Source organism: Sebastes umbrosus, chromosome 4 (assembly GCF_015220745.1).
Source record: "Sebastes umbrosus isolate fSebUmb1 chromosome 4, fSebUmb1.pri, whole genome shotgun sequence".
Taxonomy (NCBI): domain Eukaryota; kingdom Metazoa; phylum Chordata; class Actinopteri; order Perciformes; family Sebastidae; genus Sebastes; species Sebastes umbrosus.
Genome location: NC_051272.1, coordinates 27,331,718 through 27,350,872, shown reverse-complemented (window position 1 = coordinate 27,350,872; position 19,155 = coordinate 27,331,718). Strand labels below are relative to the sequence as shown.

The 19,155-nt window shown below is 38.4% G+C and overlaps 3 protein-coding genes across 3 annotated transcripts; 2 read left to right on the top strand and 1 right to left on the bottom strand.

The window, feature by feature from the left end:
* Positions 1-5,250: 5,250 nt before the first annotated feature.
* Positions 5,251-5,687, bottom strand: LOC119486523 (histone H2B 1.2-like). The gene has a single exon (XM_037766680.1). It carries the CDS (start codon positions 5,665-5,667, stop codon positions 5,296-5,298), a length of 372 nt encoding a protein of 123 aa, XP_037622608.1. The 5' UTR covers positions 5,668-5,687; the 3' UTR covers positions 5,251-5,295.
* Positions 5,688-12,830: 7,143 nt separating this feature from the next.
* On the top strand, positions 12,831-13,856 carry LOC119486490 (histone H1-like). The gene has a single exon (XM_037766639.1). It carries the CDS (start codon positions 13,174-13,176, stop codon positions 13,801-13,803), a length of 630 nt encoding a protein of 209 aa, XP_037622567.1. The 5' UTR covers positions 12,831-13,173; the 3' UTR covers positions 13,804-13,856.
* A 1,139-nt stretch (positions 13,857-14,995) lies between these two features.
* Positions 14,996-15,445, top strand: LOC119486514 (histone H2B 1.2-like). Its single transcript, XM_037766669.1, has one exon. It carries the CDS (start codon positions 15,021-15,023, stop codon positions 15,396-15,398), a length of 378 nt encoding a protein of 125 aa, XP_037622597.1. The 5' UTR covers positions 14,996-15,020; the 3' UTR covers positions 15,399-15,445.
* Positions 15,446-19,155: the final 3,710 nt, after the last annotated feature.

The window sequence follows — 19,155 nt, the reverse complement described above, 5'->3', positions numbered from 1 at the left end:
CAGAAGAATTAAAAGTTCAGACAACGGCTGTGATAAATAATAAAAAATAATCATTTAACTAGTTATAATAATGGTGCAAATTGATGTAAAATTGCATAATTTTTAGTCAAAAACCTTCAAATGTTCTTGGGGAGGACCCCCAAACTCAATATCTCCTAGTATCTGTTATTCACTGTATAAATTCAGAATATATCTCTTTATCCTGCTGCATAATATGTACAACACTGCTCCAAAAATCTGAATGGTACCAGATTATAGGCTGCAAATAACACTTTAGCACTTTAACTATTAACACACCACCTTAACCCTATAATGTTCCAGTTGGAACATTATTGGAGTATTATAGGCCTATGTAACCAGGTTGAAATTATAGCTTTATTTTTATGTTGAAATTCCACCAAATCCTGATAAATATATTGTAAACATTGGTTTGCTAATGGTTGAAGAGTATTTTGTAGCCTGTTCCAACACCTAGTGTCACTTTAAGATTACAGAGCTTTCAGACTGGCGCACTACTTTCAGTTTGTGCAGATATGAGTAGAGATATCCAAGAGGAATGTGCGGATGTGAACGGGAGTGTGCAAGACTTCCCCTTTCAGACACCGTTGACGGTAAGTGTCCACAGGGGCATTTTTTTGGGGTCTTCTGATTAATATAACGTCCTGTGAAACACATCTTACTTATTAGGATTAACCATTAACGTCTTCTCAACACTTCGTGTGATGACCTAGCGCTGGAAGTACAGAAACGACCCGATCCAAATGTACATAAGTGAAACGACTGAAGAGACAAAAAAAAGAAAAGTCAGAGCAGGAAAACCACAAAAGAAACAGAAGCCTGAAACCGCAGGACAGGAAACGAAATACAATTGGTATATAGGAAGTATAGTGTAAAGTAAGTGGCAACCAAATATAATATTTCTATAGTACAGTGCAAAATCTGAGAAAATGTAAAATTATTGACATCTTTCCACAATTCACATGTAAATTTACAGGACCAGAATAAATGAGAGCAAGTTTCATGATGTGATTCGCAGAAGGAGCAATTTACATCTATGTCACTCTTTAACTTTAGTAAGAAATGTTGCACTGGATAGAATCTGTGGATCAACTTAAATGACACCTCTTTTTCGTTAGAGGGAACTTTTGCGGTAAGGACCAAACTTTCTTGCAGTCAATATCGCTAAGAAACTTACCTCAGGTCTTGCCATGGGTAACTGTGATGTCACTATTTTGGTGTGAGTGCCATCTTCTGGTCATCTTGGACTACTTCAGTTCAGTACTTCAACTTTGGAATTGGTTAGTAACTCTGAAGTTTACAACTGTCGATCAAAGCCCTGTTGGTGGTTGTCAGATGTGTGAGATACGCAAGTTAAACTAAATATAATGTACTTTAACCTCCGTTATAGATGGTTATGGTAACTGATGAAAACTGATAAAACAGCCAAAAATAATACATCATCCAGGAAGAAATACAGTTGATTTCAGGATATAAAGATGCAATTACACTGCCCTGACTCTGATTATCATACAAAACAAAAATGACAGATCAGATATTTTTTGTGGACTGAAATACAGACTAATCACACATTTTTAATTAATATTTGTATTACTTTAAAAATGAAATGAAATTTTTTTGCCCAGCTAAATTTAGTTACTCAGTAAACTTTGAAGTACTGTGGACGCTCCTTAAGGCAACACGCCAGTGTTTCCATTGAATGTGTGAAACAAATTATTAAAAATTACGCTATTAGATTATCATTTAAAAAAAAAAGAATTGCTGTATTATCGCCATTATTTCAATAAATTCAGATCATAACTAATATTATTATACTAATATTTATTTATACACTACTATTTGCCTGTTATTTTGATTGCTCTTATTAGTATGATATTGATAAGGTGCCTGAAAATTAACATAATAGTAATTGCAGTAGCAGTGTTAGTGGTAGCCTATAGATTGAAAGCATGATCTCTAAAACAGAGGAAGACATTTCACACTATGTATATACACTATATACATATGTATATGTGTCTAAGGTCAATCGAAAGAACAAACAAGCATATACATTTCTTTTGGATTGCTTGCATTTCATTGCATCCATTTTTAGCTTGTAACTTAACATTTGTCTTATTATAAACTACAATTGAACGTTTCTTGTTATTTTTGCATCCATTTTTAGCTTGTAATTTTACAAGTTTAGATCTAGATTTAGATCGGGGTTGTGTATGGATCCTAAAATAGGACAAACTAGACCGGTATAGAGGAGAGAAACAGGAGCCCAAATAATCAACTACACTTTAGAAACAAGCCCAAAACACCGCAACCCAAAACTACCGATATTTGTAAGCAACCTTTCATGAAAACAAGCCTAAAGTATCTTATAATAGTGAGAGTGTTTAGGGGTGCACACCTCCTGAGTTTCCAAGACGGCGACGGCTGCGTGTGCAACCAGTGTTGCCAGATCTCGCGAGAGAAACAAGCAACCAGGTCAGTAGAAACAAGCCCAAAAGAAGTAACTCTCCACCCAAAACAACCTACCTACCACAACATAAGAGAGAGAGAGAGAGAGGCGGCCACTTGATAATTTCTTTGTTGCATTATTTATTATTTTGATTTCAAATAATAAACATACACATTCATTTGCATAAAGCAGCATATTTGCCCTCTGCCATGTTGATAAAAGTATTAAATACTTGACAAATTTCCCTTAAAGGTTCATTTTGATCAGATATAAAATGTGCAATTAAGCTCGATTAAATATTTTAATCGATTGACAGAAACCCAAAATACAAGTATGATTCCTGAAAATGAACATCAATCAATTACATTCATTTAATTATTGACGGTGATGCAGGTTCTGTGGGTTTCTCCGTTGGTGGAATGTTGCAATACAAGATTGAGCCAGAATTGTTCAGAGTAATCGATAGAGAAACGCATAGATATATATACAGTAAAAGGGTATAGATTTATATTCCAGATGTGTGCAGGATTTTAGATATGTAATAAAAGCTAAAATGCAAGTAAGAATAATATAAACATGCAGATCATGCTAGTGCTTCTGAGTTTTCCAGTACTACAATTTTGTTATACCCAGTGATCCAAATCAGATGCTACAGCATTCTATAATATAGGCCTAAAACATCAATTACCAACAACAAGAAAAAGACATTAGTATAGGCCTCTGAGTCCAGTGTTTCTTTAAGTTGTAAATACTATAAATCAGAAAAAAACACCAAATGGATACAACTGGGTGAGTATGTACTTGTATTGCATGCAGGATGATCATCAATGATGACATGTAAAAAAGAAAAAAAGAAATTAAACTAGTTGGCCATTTTGTCTTACTAGTTGAACAAAAACTCTTACTAGTCACTGTTTTTCAGCAACTTGTGGCACTTTTATCAAACTAGTTCCAACAGAAGCCTTACTAGTGAGACTGTGCACCACACTAGTAGGAACAAAGCCAAACCAGTCAGCTTTGTGACGTACTAGTGGACCTCTGGACCCAACTAGTAAAGCTGACAGTCTTGCTAGTTAACTACTAAGCTGCAAGAGTTTTGACATGTTAACTAGTAAAGCACCTCACTAGTTAACTAGTGAGCTACAATTGTCTGCACTAGTTAACTAGTGAGGGCCTAAATGCTCACTAGTTAACTAGTTAAAGCATTTTGATCTGACTTGTTAACTAGTGTGGCTCAAAATGTTTACTAGTTAACTAGTAAGGGAACAAATGTTCACTAGTTGCACTAGTGAAGGTCTTTTTTACCTCCTAGTTATTTAGTGCAGGCCAAGAAGGGCCACTAGTTAACTAGTAAGGGCCAACATGTGCACTAGTCACAATAGTTGCACTACATGTTAATGAGGAGGTGGGGAAGGAGCATACTCCGAGGCTTTCTATTGGCATTCCAGTTCAAAATAAAAAATACAGACAAATCAGGACTCAGGATTTTGTCATTACCCCTCCTGCCTCATTTGCATGTTGTGCACTAGTTAACATGTTGGCCTGAGGAATTGTAACTAGTTAACTAGTGGCTGCATGTTGCACCTTACATGTTAACTAGTGAGGGTCAAAATGCTCACTAATTAACTAGTTAAAGCCTTTTTGACCTTACAAGTGAACTAGTGATGCTCAAAATGTTTACTAGTTTTTTTTACCTTACTAGTTTACTAGTGTACTGATATATTCCTCACTAGTTAACTAGTGATGTGATAAAATTTCACTAGTTAACATGTATGACAGTTGCAGTACTTCACTAGCTAACTAATCACGCGCACATGTCGACTAGTGAGCAGTTTTGTCGAACTAGTAAGACAAAAACGTCAACTAGTGTGCCGAAAATGTCACCGATTAATTTAACTGTTATTCAGAATATACACAGAGTGGTAGAGGTTTTTCTAAGCATTCTTTACTGCTCCTGTTGGAATGAAATCATTGTTGATTATTAAACTGCAAAGAAGTAATGTGTTTTTGATACCTTCGCTTTTTTGCATTAAATCATACTGTGATGTTTGCTGAAATGATTGGATGTGGCACAGCCCTACCCAGAAAAATTTCCACCTACTGCCACTGCTTATCAGTCAACTTTGAAGTTCAGTGGACGCTCCTGAAGGCAAAAACCCACTAACTGTTTATTGAGATCAGATAAGATTAGATGGTCATTTGTGTCCCCAAAGAGAAATTCATTTTGCTCAGGCTAGTAAACTAACAGACAATACAATCAATAGAGAATGTGTTTATGTGAATCATCAAATGTTTTTATACCTCCAAATTAAATATATTCTATAATGAATAAGCAGAGGGGACAGGATTTATTTCAAATAGATTGACAATGTACCAGTTTTAAGAGTTGAAGGCAGGCTGGGCAATCTTGGGAAAATAGCAATAACAAAAATGTTTCTAAAATCTTAGCAGTATTTACAATGTGTAATAAATATGCTAAAATGTACAGTAAGACAAATATAAACATATGCAGCTCATACTAGTACTAGTATCCAGCATGCATGATATTTTTTTAACAGTCAATGATGACATAAAAATAAAAATCTATGGGACCAAGTTGATAGTGGACAACTGACAAGGACCATATATTACAGCACAAATAAACTGTATACTGCAATAACAGTAAAGTCAGCACCAGAGAACAATTCATATAGTTGCTTAATTGTGGATATTGCACTGTGGTTCAGCATGTTTTAAAAATGTATTTATAAAGCTTTAAGAACAGGAACATGTCTTTAGATGTAGTGGGTGGCTCTTAAAAGAGCCTTTGTGTTGTTGGTTTAGCAGCAGCTTTACTTGGAGCTGGTGTACTTGGTCACAGCCTTGGTTCCCTCGGACACGGCGTGCTTTGCCAGCTCACCGGGCAGCAGCAGGCGGACAGCGGTCTGGATCTCCCTGGAAGTGATGGTGGAGCGCTTGTTGTAGTGAGCCAGACGGGAGGCCTCACCGGCGATGCGCTCAAAGATGTCGCCCACAAAGGAGTTCATGATGCCCATGGCTTTGGAGGAGATGCCGGTGTCTGGGTGGACCTGCTTCATCACCTTGTACACGTAGATGGCGTAGCTCTCCTTCCTGGACTTTCTCCTCTTCTTGCCGGTCTTGCTGGCGGTCTTGGTGACGGCTTTCTTTGAGCCCTTCTTGGGCGCTTTGACGGGGTCCGGCATGATTCGTAGTTCAGTCTTCTCTTGAGTCCACTGATAAAATCCTGAGCAGAGAGTCTCACTTTATATCCACTCCATGCAGAGCTGACTGTGCTGTTGCTCGCACCTGATTGGTTGTTTCCTGACCAGGACTGCGCATGCGCCACATACAACAACATCACTTCACAAGATGATAGTTTAGAGTTTAGTTGATGGAAGTTTTTAGTGCTGACCAGTAGTGAGAAAAGTACTTTAGATCTTGTAGCCTTCTCAAATAAAAGTAGCAAAACCACAGTATAGAAGTTCTCTCTTACAAGTAAAAGTCCTGCAGTAAAAATGTTACTTAAGTAAAAGTACAAAAGTATTGGCATCAAAATAAAGGCCTACAGAAAGTGCCAAAAGTAGAAGTAGCTACTGATTATGCAGAATGGCCCATTTCAGGATGCGATGGCACTGGTTTGAAATGGTGGAGTTTACATTATTTCTCATTTGTTACACATAATAAATGTTTATAATAATATTAAATTTAAATAATACATTTGTGATAGCAGGGATGTCAACAGTCAGTGTACACAAGCAGCCGGACCAGCAATGGAACATTTAAGTGCCTCCCTGTGTATTATTTCAGCAAATCACTTTTTGATTTCAGCGATCACTTTCACGAAATATTTTAGTTATTATGATTGCTCTTATTAGTATACTATAGATAAGGTGCCTAAAATATATGGTTTTATACTTTATTTAGTGCTATTCTTCACAGGTCCTTTTAGTGTCAGCCATCTGATGTGGAGATTTGTAGTGCATTGGTCATGTTGTGCTTCTCACATTCACTTTCAACTGGGTTTGAAATATTGTGATATTTATATTTAAAAAAAAAAAAAGGGAAATGTGAAGAAGCAAAGAATTGCATATTATATTATCCCCTCACACAGCTACAAGGCTATCTAATATGTAACACAGGAAACACTTTTAAGATCAGATGGCTGGCTGTCCTGTGAGGTCTATTTATTTTTCATACTATTTGTAGGTTTCATCTGGCCCAAGTATTTTTTAAACATTGTAATGAATAAGTGAAAAGCCCTTGTTTATTTCTCCTCCTAGCTCCAAATATAATATTATGTTTATGTCTGCAGTTATTGTCAACAGCAACAATTAACAGGTAATCACTCTTTAAGGATGATGTGGGTGGCTCTTAAAAGAGCTCCGCTGTCATGGCTCTGCAGGAGTCCAGTGAGGCTTACCTGGTCGGCCTGTTCGAGGACACCAACCTGTGCGCCATCCACGCCAAGAGGGTCACCATCATGCCCAAAGACATCCAGCTGGCCCGTCGCATCCGCGGAGAGCGAGCTTAAACTGTCTGCTGCAAACCACAAACCACAACGGCTCTTTTAAGAGCCACCTCACTCTTCACTGAAGGGCTCATTCCTCTACTGGCAACACACGTTTTACCAGCAATGATGACACATCAATAATATCTTAAAAATACATTTTCTATTTTACTGTCTAGAGAAAATGTAGGCTACATTTCAAAACCTCAGTATTACCTAAGAAGCAAATGAAAACAAAAGGGATATATTATCGATTATGTTGAGTCATCCTAAAGTTAATAAACAACAAAAATAAATAATAAATGTAATGTAATGAGTTATGAATTAAGTATGCTTTAAACACTCGAAGAAAAATAGTGAAGGGCTGCTGTTTTTTTTTTTTTTTTAAATATATCTTCAACTAAACCATTTGATATTTTATATTATAGTTGTTAAAGACATTAATAAGCCTTTAAATGTCCTCATAGCTTCTTGCAACTACACTAAACTGCATTCTAATATTATATTAAGTGTCTACATACTGCTTGTTAATGCTAGGGCTTGACTTGCTTGGAACTGTTCTTTTTTGGTTTTCATTGGTAAAAGTTGTAGATAGTGATTTAATAGAAGCTTAAACAATATGACATTAGATCTCAGGACCAAAATCATCCAACATATGTGTCCATATCTCAGTCTGGTTACAAAATATTCTGTTTTTACCTGTATTTTTGCTTGTTACTTCCTTTGAACACTGAAAAATGAACGCAGTTAATGTTCATGTAAAAATGTAAATGTTAATGTAAAAACATTGATTTCACATCCTAATCTCATAAGAAATGATACATTTCAACTCTTATGTACTTTATTTCACCTCTATTTATTTCTGCTCCGCCTGAAGCTTTCTTTCATGTTTTTTTTATTTATTATTAATTTATTGTATTTTCCCCAGCTTTTTCTTCTTCTTTCGTCTGCTAGTTCATTACTCTCCATCCCAATGTAACCTGGTTTGGAAATTAATTTGTAGTCTGTAATAACAAAAGCCACTCTGTTAACGGTCCTTTTGAAAGCAACTGTTTGACTCTCTTGTGATCCATTAAATGTGAACCAGTTTTCTTTACTTAACCAGACTTTATCAGATATCTGAAGTGGGGCAACTCATGAAGCCACAGTAGAGCTTCCCTGAACACTGGACATCCAGAACAGAAATAAATGTGCCAACATGTCATTTATTGTTGTTGTCAATGTGACTTGTGGTCAAAGGACCTCCCAGTCAGGATGCAGCAGCAGCTCAGGTTCAGCACCCTGGACAGAGACATCTCTCTGTCTGCGTCACTTCATCAACAATAGTCTGATGTCAATAATCTGGATTATATGAGTCATTAAAATGTCGGTTTACCGGTTTTGTTTTCATGTATTTTGTTTAATTTGAAATCACACAGACATGATAAATAAAGATAAAGAAATACAGTGAAAGAGCTGAGAAAATAAAGGCCCAGAAAAGCTAATACAACAGACAAAATACTACATCAATATCTGATGATTTGTCTACTTAAAGAATCACATCATGATTGTCCTTCATACGGTACAGAGACATGAAAGACAGGAGACATGCTGTCCCTGATTCATGCTGTTGTTCAGTAGGTGGCGCTGATGCACCAAAGAGTTTAATCATCAACCTTCATGAAGAAGAAGAAGAAGAAGAAGAAGAGCTCCGCCTCTGTCTTCTATCACGTCCTCAGACAGGATTTAAATAGCTGTGAAGCAGCAGACCAGAGTTTACTGTTGAGTAGAAAAACATTGATCAGCAACGATGAGTGGAAGAGGCAAAGGAGGAAAAGGACTCGGTAAAGGAGGCGCAAAGCGTCACCGTAAAGTTCTCCGTGATAACATCCAGGGAATCACCAAGCCCGCTATCCGCCGTCTGGCTCGCCGTGGTGGAGTGAAGCGTATCTCCGGTCTGATCTACGAGGAGACCCGCGGTGTGTTGAAGGTGTTCCTGGAGAATGTGATCCGTGATGCCGTCACCTACACCGAGCACGCCAAGAGGAAGACCGTGACCGCCATGGATGTGGTGTATGCTCTGAAGAGACAGGGACGCACTCTGTACGGCTTCGGTGGATAAACACACTCTGTTGCTTTATCAACACTAAAGGCCCTTTTAAGGGCCACCCACTTACTCAACATGAAGAGCTGAATTCCTATTAACATACCATAGATTATCAATTGTTAACATCTAAATCAGCCTTGTAAGGTGGTCATTACTGGTATTTATCATAAATAAATGATCACATTTGAGAAATGGCAAGAAAAATAACTAAAGATGGACACATTGATCTAAAAACAAGAGGTAGATTGCCAGAATATTACCTGTAATACAAACAAATGGAGGTACTAAAAAAAATCAATTTCTATAAGATTTGACCTTTTTTGGATTTCCAGTTAGGCTTTTAGCGAAGGACACTAGTAGGAATATCGGTGGCAGTTATTTAGCACAATAAGAGAGAGAGATGGAGGAATGCGTCAACACAGACTGAGAGGTTGTCCCTGCTGCCAAATGTTCTTGCTTTGTTCAATGCACTGATTTTATTAATGTTTACTGTAATATTTGACTCATGTTTAACATGTGTTGCTTTGTGGCTGAAAACAGCAGTTTTGTCTTCATCCTTTTTCTTCATTAAATTGATGTGATTGGTGCTTGATGATCCAGGAGTCTCATTTATAACCGTTGCATATGCACAAAACAGAGCCTGAATTTTTTTGTACGCCAATTCCCACGCAACAGTTAACTATGAAAACAAACTTGACGGGAGAATGTGCGCACCTTTACGGAAACTTTGACCCATGCGTACGCCATTATGGAGGCAGGGGAAACTGGCGACGCAGATGGTGAATTGCAGCCAGACTATAGACATTAAATGTGAGAGTCATCATTATAAATATAATGATGTCTCTCACACATTTAACTTCACTTCATACTTATATCCACTTTATCATAAACATTTAAACCAGCAGTATTATTTGTGCAAGTGAGCCATAACTATTCAATACGCACCGTACAAATGTAAAAGATATGAGCCAACTCAAATCTCAAATCAAATTCCGCTCAGTATCTCATCAACACTATCTCACCATCTCATTCCCCACCTCCAGGGCGCAGAGGAGATCAGGCCGGACTATCGACACTGGCAGTCAGCTGTGGATTAGCTGTTGAAATCATCATCGGTTGTAGAAATTCAAGATTATATCAAATAGCATTAAAGAAAAAACATACTTATTAATATTATATATAATTTCTCTCAAAAGATCCCCCTAAATGCTACACACTGCTCCTTTAGGTAAAGTGAAAAAATATCATTACATCTGTGCAAGAACAACACAAAAAATGTTGCAACTAGGAATTCTAGGTTCAAAACCCTGTTTCAAAACCTTTACGGTATAGAGAAACACAATGAAAATATAACTGAAAAAATAGAGTATTTAAGGGGGGAAAAAAGCTTAATGTTTATTTTGAACCATCCAAAGGATATGTGTCGAACCACAGTCCATGCCCTCATCCATCGGGTATCTTTGCCAAAAAGCTGCTTGATGTGCAAGGAAAGGCCACTACTGCGTCCAGCTACTTTGTACTGCCTCATAATGCTAATGCAGCAGTTTTGGTCTTTTTCAAGCTGCAAATTATCAGCTAAAGAATCCTGAATATATATTTGTGGCGAAAATGACACGGAAAGCTCTCTGAACAATCTTAAACTCTATTGAAAGTGCCCAGCATTGTAATGTCAACAGACAGACATAACTCAATAATGGTTGACAGTATATTTAAAGGTGAGTTAGGGCTAGCAACTGAGACAGTGTCAGGGTCAGCATGAGGGGTATTGATACTAGGACCTGTACAAGGGCCAACATAAAGGACAGTATCAGGATCTCGGGCGGCATTGAGGCCAGTCTAAAGGACTGCAGTGAAGCTAGCATGAGATACAGCATTGAGGCCAGTCTGAGGGATTACATTGAGGCCAGTCTGAGGGACTGAGGCCAGTCTGAGGGACTGCACTGAGCAGTCTGAGGGACTGCACTGAGCAGTCTGAGGGACTGCATTGAGGCCAGTCTGAGGGACTGCATTGAGGCCAGTCTGAGGGACTGAGTCCAGTCTGAGGGACTGCACTGAGCAGTCTGAGGGAATGCATCGAGTCCAGTCTGAGGGACTGCATTGAGGATTGTTACCTAAAATGATTTGTTGCTTGGATAAGCTAACAATTACAGTAACTGGAATAATTATGTGTGGGACAGTTAATTTGCATAATGAGAATCATCTCTGTAAAGGTTCTCATTGGTGCAGATCACTAAATATCTTGTAGTCTCACATCCAAGAGGCTTCATCAATATGGAACAGATTGATGAAAATGTCCTTTTGGCTAAACAGACAAAGTCCAGTTGCTTTAAATTAACTCCTCCACTGGTGTCATGTAAAACTAGAGGGTTCCTGTGCTTTAAGAAGACAAGGAGAGTACTCTTTTTTAAAAATAATTGCATAATGCGCTGAGTTTATTACATTTTTCACCTTTTTTTTTGCTAAGTTTACAATGTAATAACTTCATAAGTAATGTAATAACTTATTACATTATTAACAAAACTGTTATTACATTGTGCGCTCAAGGTTTTATTACATTATGTGCTGATTATGACATTATGAGCTTTTATTACATTTATATTAATACATTATGCGCAGTTATTACATTATGAGTTGCTACAACCCTTCTTTTTAAAAAATAAACTTATGCACCATTGGATACAATTGGACCACAGTTGTTTTGTCTTCAATAATAAATTGCATTCTATTGCTCATAAAACATTTGTGTTTGTAATATTTCCAAGGCATAAGGCATGTTAAAAGTTATTATTAAGCAATAAGGTTGAGGGAATATGATATAACCTTGCAAACAAAACACTGTGGTCTACCGAAACAGTGCAGTCACTACCAAAACAGTGGGTATTTTGTAAAAAATAAGGTATATTGAGTTATCAACTTAAATATTATGATACTGATTGGTTAAATGTATGTTCAATTTAATCAATCCTTCACTCTGAAATCAATATGATCAGCGTTGTGCATTTTACAAAGAAAGATTGCATTTAGATTTTGATGAATCTTATGAATTGAACATAAAAAATTGTTAAAATTGTAATTTTCTAGAAGAACATGTAAAAATATTCTTTAGAGGAGGGATGGAAACAAAATCTTAAGGTTAGGTTAATATAAAACCTTTTTATGATAGTGTATTACTATGTTTCGGTAGTGAGAAATTTATGTAGAAGAAAAACATTCCAATCCTGTCTGAAAATACAATACCAATTTTGATTGTACTTTCATTAGATATTGGTACCCTAGATATAGTCAATATATATATATAAAAAGTTTTGGAAAGTAAAGATACAAATTTCAAAATGTTTACAACTCTGACTTTGCACCAATTCGGTAGAATGGCCCATATACAGTATGTATCAGTGAAACTGTGTTACTGTAATATTTAAATCCTTTTACTACTATCCCAGACAGGCAACATTTATTTTGTAGATTAGTTTTCATTAATATAAACTATTAACTATTTATATTAAAATCAGTCCTCAGCAGAGGACATGTTCACAGTCACAGCGAGCAGCTCTGATAGGAAGTCTGGCTAAACTGCACCATAAGCCTTGGCCATCATCAGTGTGTTTGCTGCTCCCTCAATAACTTCACTTTATTAAACACTCATCAACAGCAGATGGTTGTTTTTACATTGAGTGCCTGAACAAACATGTGGGCCAGTTGGAAAACGTCTTTTGATGGAGCTCTGAAGCATTTTAAATCATTTTAGGAGAGAAATGAAAGAGAAAAGCCGCTGAGCAGTGCTGGCCACGGCGGTGATAGGTGAGGTTTGGCGGCTCCAAAAACAAAATGCAGAGAGCATCAGAGCTCTACATGACCTGAATATGAAGAGACACAAGTCCGATATCGGCTCCCTTCACTGTCAGCCTTCAGCACTTCTCCCACATGATGTTTTGAGTGTTTTATCAGTGAAGAGAAAACACAAGTGGCACGGCTTTCAGATGCTCAGAGGAGCCACGGGCTGGGTTGAGTCTCCACGGTTCTCATGGTGTGTTTAAGTGCAGCCCCCTGCTCCGAGCTCTTCAACAGTCCAGTCCCACTCTCGTGTTGTCGTGAAGAGGAACTAAACTTCAGGAGGAAATGGCAGAAGTAGCTCCAGTTCAAGCCGCCCCGGCGGCCAAAGCAGCCAAGAAGAAGGTCTCTAGACCGAAGAAGACTGGCCCCAGCGTCAGAGACCTCATCGTTAAAGCTGTGGCCGCATCCAAGGAGCGGAGCGGCGTGTCTCTGGCCGCCGTCAAGAAGGCTCTGGTTGCCGGAGGCTACGATGTGGACAAGAACAAGGCCCGCGTCAGGACCAACATCAAGACCCTGGTGGCTAATGGGACTCTGGTCCAGCTCAAGGGGACCGGGGCCTCCGGCTCCTTCAAGATCAGCAAGCAGGCTGCAGAGAAGCCGAAGCCGGCCAAGAAAGCCGCTCCTAAAGCCAAGAAGCCCGCAGCCAAGAAACCCGCAGCGGCCAAAAAGCCCAAGACGGCAAAGAAGCCGGTAGCCGCGAAGAAATCCCCGAAGAAGGCAAAGAAACCCGCAGCGGCCAAGAAAGCAGTCAAGAGCCCCAAGAAACCAGCCAAGAGCCCCAAGAAGGCGACTAAGGCTCTCAAGGTGACCAAGAGTCCCAAGAAGGTGGTCAAAAAGGCCCCTGCAGTCAAGAAAGCTCCCGCTAAGAAGGTTGCCAAACCCAAAGCCAAGAAAGCAGCACCCAAGAAGAAGTGAGCTGTTCTCAGTCTGAACAAACACTCCGACAAAAAGGCTCTTTTAAGAGCCACCCACATCATCCTTAAAGAGCGATTACCTGTTTATTCTTACAGTTGACATTAACTGCAGACATAAACATAATATTATATTTGGAGCTAGGAGGAGAAATAAACTAGGGCTTTTCACTTATTTATTACAATGATTAAAAAATACTTGGGCCTAGATGAAACTTACAAATAGTATGACAAATAAATAGACCTCACAGGACAACCAGCCATCTGATCTTAAAAGTGTTTTCCGTGTTACACATTATTGAGCTTTGTAGCTGTGTGAGGGACTAATATAATATGCAGTTTTTTGTTGTCTTCATATTTTTCTTTAATAATATAAATATCACAATGTTTCAAACCCAGTTGAATGTGGGCAACACAACATGACCAATGCACTACAAATACACATTAGAGGGCTGACACTAAAGCTAAGAGGCCAGTAAAGAATATATAAAACCATATATTTCAGGCAACGTATCTATAGTATGTTAATAAGAGCAATCATAATAACAGGCACATAATATAGAAATAATAACTATAATGTTTTGTGAAAGTGATCGCTGCAATCAAAAAGTGATTTGTTGAAATAATACATAGGGAGGCACTTAAATGTTCCATTGCTGTTCCAGCTGCTTGTGTACACTGACTGTTGACATTCCTGCTACTACAAATGTATTATTTATATTTAATATTATTACAAACATTTAGTATGTGTAACAAATGAGAAATAATGTTAACTCCACCATTTCAAACCAGTGCCATCGCATCCTGAAATGGGCCATTCTGCATAATCAGTAGCTACTTCTACTTTTGGCACTTTCTGTAGGCCTTTATTTTGATGCCAATACTTTTGTACTTTTACTTAAGTAACATTTTTACTGCAGGACTTTTACTTGTAAGAGAGAACTTCTATACTGTGGTTTTGCTACTTTTATTTGAGAAGGCTACAAGATCTAAAGTACTTTTCTCACTACTGGTCAGCACTAAAAACTTCCATCAACTAAACTCTAAACTATCATCTTGTGAAGTGATGTTGTTGTATGTGGCGCATGCGCAGTCCTGGTCAGGAAACAACCAATCAGGTGCGAGCAACAGCACAGTCAGCTCTGCATCGAGTGGATATAAATAGAGATTCTCTGCTCAGGATTTTATCAGTGGACTTAAAAGAAAATTGAACTACGAATCATGCCGGACGCCCCCTCAGTCAAAGCGCCCAAGAAGGGCTCAAAGAAAGCCGTCACCAAGACCGCCAGCAAGACCGGCAAGAAGAGGAGAAAGTCCAGGAAGGAGAGCTACGCCATCTACGTGTACAAGGTGATGAAGCAGGTCCACCCAGACACCGGCATCTCCTCCAAAGCCATGGGCATCATGAACTCCTTTGTGGGCGACATCTTTGAGCGCATCGCCGGTGAGGCCTCCCGTCTGGCTAACTACAACAAGCGCTCCACCATCACTTCCAGGGAGATCCAGACCGCTGTCCGCCTGCTGCTGCCCGGTGAGCTGGCAAAGCACGCCGTGTCTGAGGGAACCAAGGCTGTGACCAAGTACACCAGCTCCAAGTAAAGCTGCTGCTAAACCAACAACACAAAGGCTCTTTTAAGAGCCACCCACTACATCTAAAGACATGTTCCTGTTCTTAAAGGTCTGGGTATCATCGGATAATCCGTTTTTCCTTTGGAATTCAGAAAGGAAAAAACGTTTTTTTATTTTTTCGTTTCTGAGTCAATTATGTGAGAGTTCTGTATAACATCTGTAGAGACACTCCCTGTAATTTATCACACACTTTTTGGATAAAAGATATTCATGTGTTAATGAAAAGAACAAAACAAAAAAATATCTATGTATGTATTTATTTAGCCTATTTATCTTCTACTGTTACTTTGATCTTGTGCTTAAATAATATTACACTTTTATAGAATGACCAAACTATCTTCTTGGCTTTTATTTTGACATGTTTTCCTTCACTTCCTGGTCACGTGACTGCCGTTCTCCGCTCTTCGATTGAAAAGAGAAAATGACAAAGAAACTTGAAGAAACTAAATCGGATCGTTTTTTTAATTTGGTTTTTTCGTTTTTCGTTTGGAAACAAAAAACAAACAGCACCACGTGGTTTAAAACGAAAAACCCACGTGACTTCCGTTCTTCAATTCAAAACGAATAATGAGAAAAGGAATTCGCAAAAACAAAAAAACGTCCCGGTTGGTCTGGGTATCATCGGATAATCCGTTTTTCCTTTGGAATTCAGAAAGGAAAAAACGTTTTTTTATTTTTTTGTTTTAAACCAAAAACGAGAAAACGGCCGTTTTCTCGTTTTTGGTTTCTGAATCAAAAAATGAAAAACGAACCCAAACCGGGGTCTGGGTATCATCGGATATTCCGTTTTTCCTTTGGAATTCAGAAAGGAAAAAACGTTTTTTTATTTTTTCGTTTTAAACCAAAAACCAGGAAACGGCCGTTTTCTCGTTTTTCGTTTCTGAATCAAAAAATGAAAAACGAACCCAAACCGGGCCGTTTGTTTGTTTTTGCGAATTCCTTTTCTCATTATTCGTTTTGAATTGCAGAACGGAAGTCACGTGGGTTTTTCGTTTTTTCGTTTTAAACCACAAACGAAAAACGGAATCACGTGGTGCTCTGTTTGTTTTTTGTTTCCAAACGAAAAACGAAAAAACCAAATTAAAAAAACGATCCGATTTAGTTTCTTCAAGTTTCTTTCTGTCATTTTCTCTTCTGAATCGAGGAGCGGAGAACGGCAGTCACGTGACCAGGAAGTGAAGGCAAACATGTCAAAATAAAGCCAAGAAGATAGTTTGGTCATTCTATAAAAGTGTAACATTATTTAAGCACATGATCAAAGCAACAGTAGAAGATAAATAGGCTAAATAAATACATACTGTACCTAAAAAAGCCTAATTAATTATATATCCTAGACACCTACACTGTGCCAAAATCATGGAAATTCACAATAATTAGGCCTGTGCTAAAAAAGCCAGGCGCAAGTAAGCCAAGTGATCTTTGGCCCATCGCAATAACCTCCATATTGTGTAAAACCATGGAACGAGTTCTTGCCAGCCACCTGACCAGCACAGTGGCTACTAAGCTAGATCTGCTCCAGTTCGCTTGAATAAGAGCGACAGAGGCCCAGACGACGCTGTGCTGACTCTGCTTAACACAGTCACAAAACACCTTATGCATCCTAAAGGTTATGCCAGAGCTTTATTTGTGGATTTTAGCTCAGCTTTTAACTCAATGAAGACGCATATTCTCCTGAAAAGGCTCCTTGATCTCAACATCAACACAGGGTTAGTTGTGTGGATCAGAGGATCTGTGTCAGGGAGAACATGTCAGACAGGCTGCCCACAAGGCTGTGTTCTTTCCCCTGTGCTATTCTCTCTTTTTACTAATGAATTTATGATCAATGAGAAACATTTTAGACTGTTTAAGTATGCGGATGACATGGCCTTAGTTGACCTTTTACAGGAAACAGGCCCACTAGGTGAAGCTGCCTATCTGGCCCACACTACAGCCCTTCAGACACGGTGTCACACTAGCCAGCTAGAAATCAATGTGGCTGAGAAGAAAGAATTAATCATGTGCTGCACAAAACAACATTTGATCACAGAGCTAGTTTCACTTGATGGCCAACATGTTGAAACTGTGGGACACTTTAAATACCTCGGTACAGTCCTGGACACCCAGGTGAGCTTCTCTGTAAATACAGAGTATATTTTCAAGAGATGCTCACAGAGACCTTTATCTTCTAAGGAAACTCAGTGGCCTCGGTGTCAGCCGGCAGATTTTAGAATTAGTGTACAAAACTATTGTTGAGAGGGTTTTAACCTTTAACCTTCCTGCCTGGTACGGTCACCTACACTGTAGATAGAAGAATAAACTGTCTAGGATTGTGTCAATAGCAGGCAAAATAGTTGGTAAACCCCAAAAGCCCTTGACTCAACTTTTTACAGAAAGGACGAGGAAGAAGGCGAGGAGTATCCTGGCAGATAGCTCCCATCCTCTCTGCAGCCAGTCGGGAGGAGCTATAGAGCCCCTCTGGCAACTAAACATGTGTTTAAAAAGTCTTTCATCCCAAATGCCATCAATATTCTAAACTCAACACAGTGACTGAGCAGATCTGAGCCACAGACACTGACATGAACTGTTTTAATGTGTAACATAACCTGTCTTTGTTTTTTACTAACTGCTGTCTGGTTTTTAATGTCTGTTGTTTTCTGTGTTTTGTGAGCCGAAGACAAATTTCCAGCCTGGTGAACAATAAAGTTTGATTGTATTGTATTGATCAGATCATATTGAAGGGCCGTCAGCTTTACAATTTAGTTTGGAGGGAGATTCGGTATCAGTGAAGTCAGTGCATTTTATGAGTAGGCCTTCTGTGACATTACCCACCGTAGGGGTCAGAGGTCACCACTCCTCAATCCCCAAGGATTTTCTTTTCAGTCAAATTTTCAATTTTGACGCATTTATAGATGAAAAGTCAAGTCAATAAACATGGTCAATGATAGATAAGTATGGTTGATCAGCATGTTTGCCAACCTTCAGACATCATAGTGTAATATGATGATTAATCAGCCTGAGTTCACTAAAAAACTGAAATCACTAACTTTCTGTATTCTGTTTGGTGGTTTATGATGCTTTTCAATCATTTCTAGCCTATTTGGTATAATATGTAATTTTACTTAATTTGTTCGACATCATGATAATGCAGATTTTTCAACCAGTGGTTATGGCATTAATGCTAGCTAGACAGAATAAAGCTCTGTCTGTCATGACAATAGAACTGTACTGAAGGCCTTTCCTTTACTCGGGTGACTCTTTACAGCCGTCTGAAGACAGCAGGTATCTGTTAAATCTACAGTATCTGGAGTGATGAAGTGGCCTTCAGTACAGTACTATTGTCATGACAGACAGAGCTTTATTCTGTCTAGCTGGCATTAATGTCATAATCGCTTGTTGAAAAATCAGCATTATCATGATGTAGAACTACTCGGCTACAGCCTTCCTAGTGGAGTGAAGGGATCAGGTGGAAGTGTCAGGTGTGTTGAAAGGAGTAGCCACATAGTGCTTCTCACCTGCCGACATAAAGAAACAGCCCATAGTAAGAGTGTGAGAGAGAAAATTGTCAATTATGTGAGAGTTCTGTATAACATCTGTAGAGACCCTCCTGTTGTATAACATCTGTAGAGACCCTCCCTGTAATTTATCACACACTTTTTGGATAAAAGACATTCATGTGTTAATGAAAATAACAAAACAAAAAAAATATCTATGTATGTACTTATTTGTGTATTTATTTAGCCTATTTATC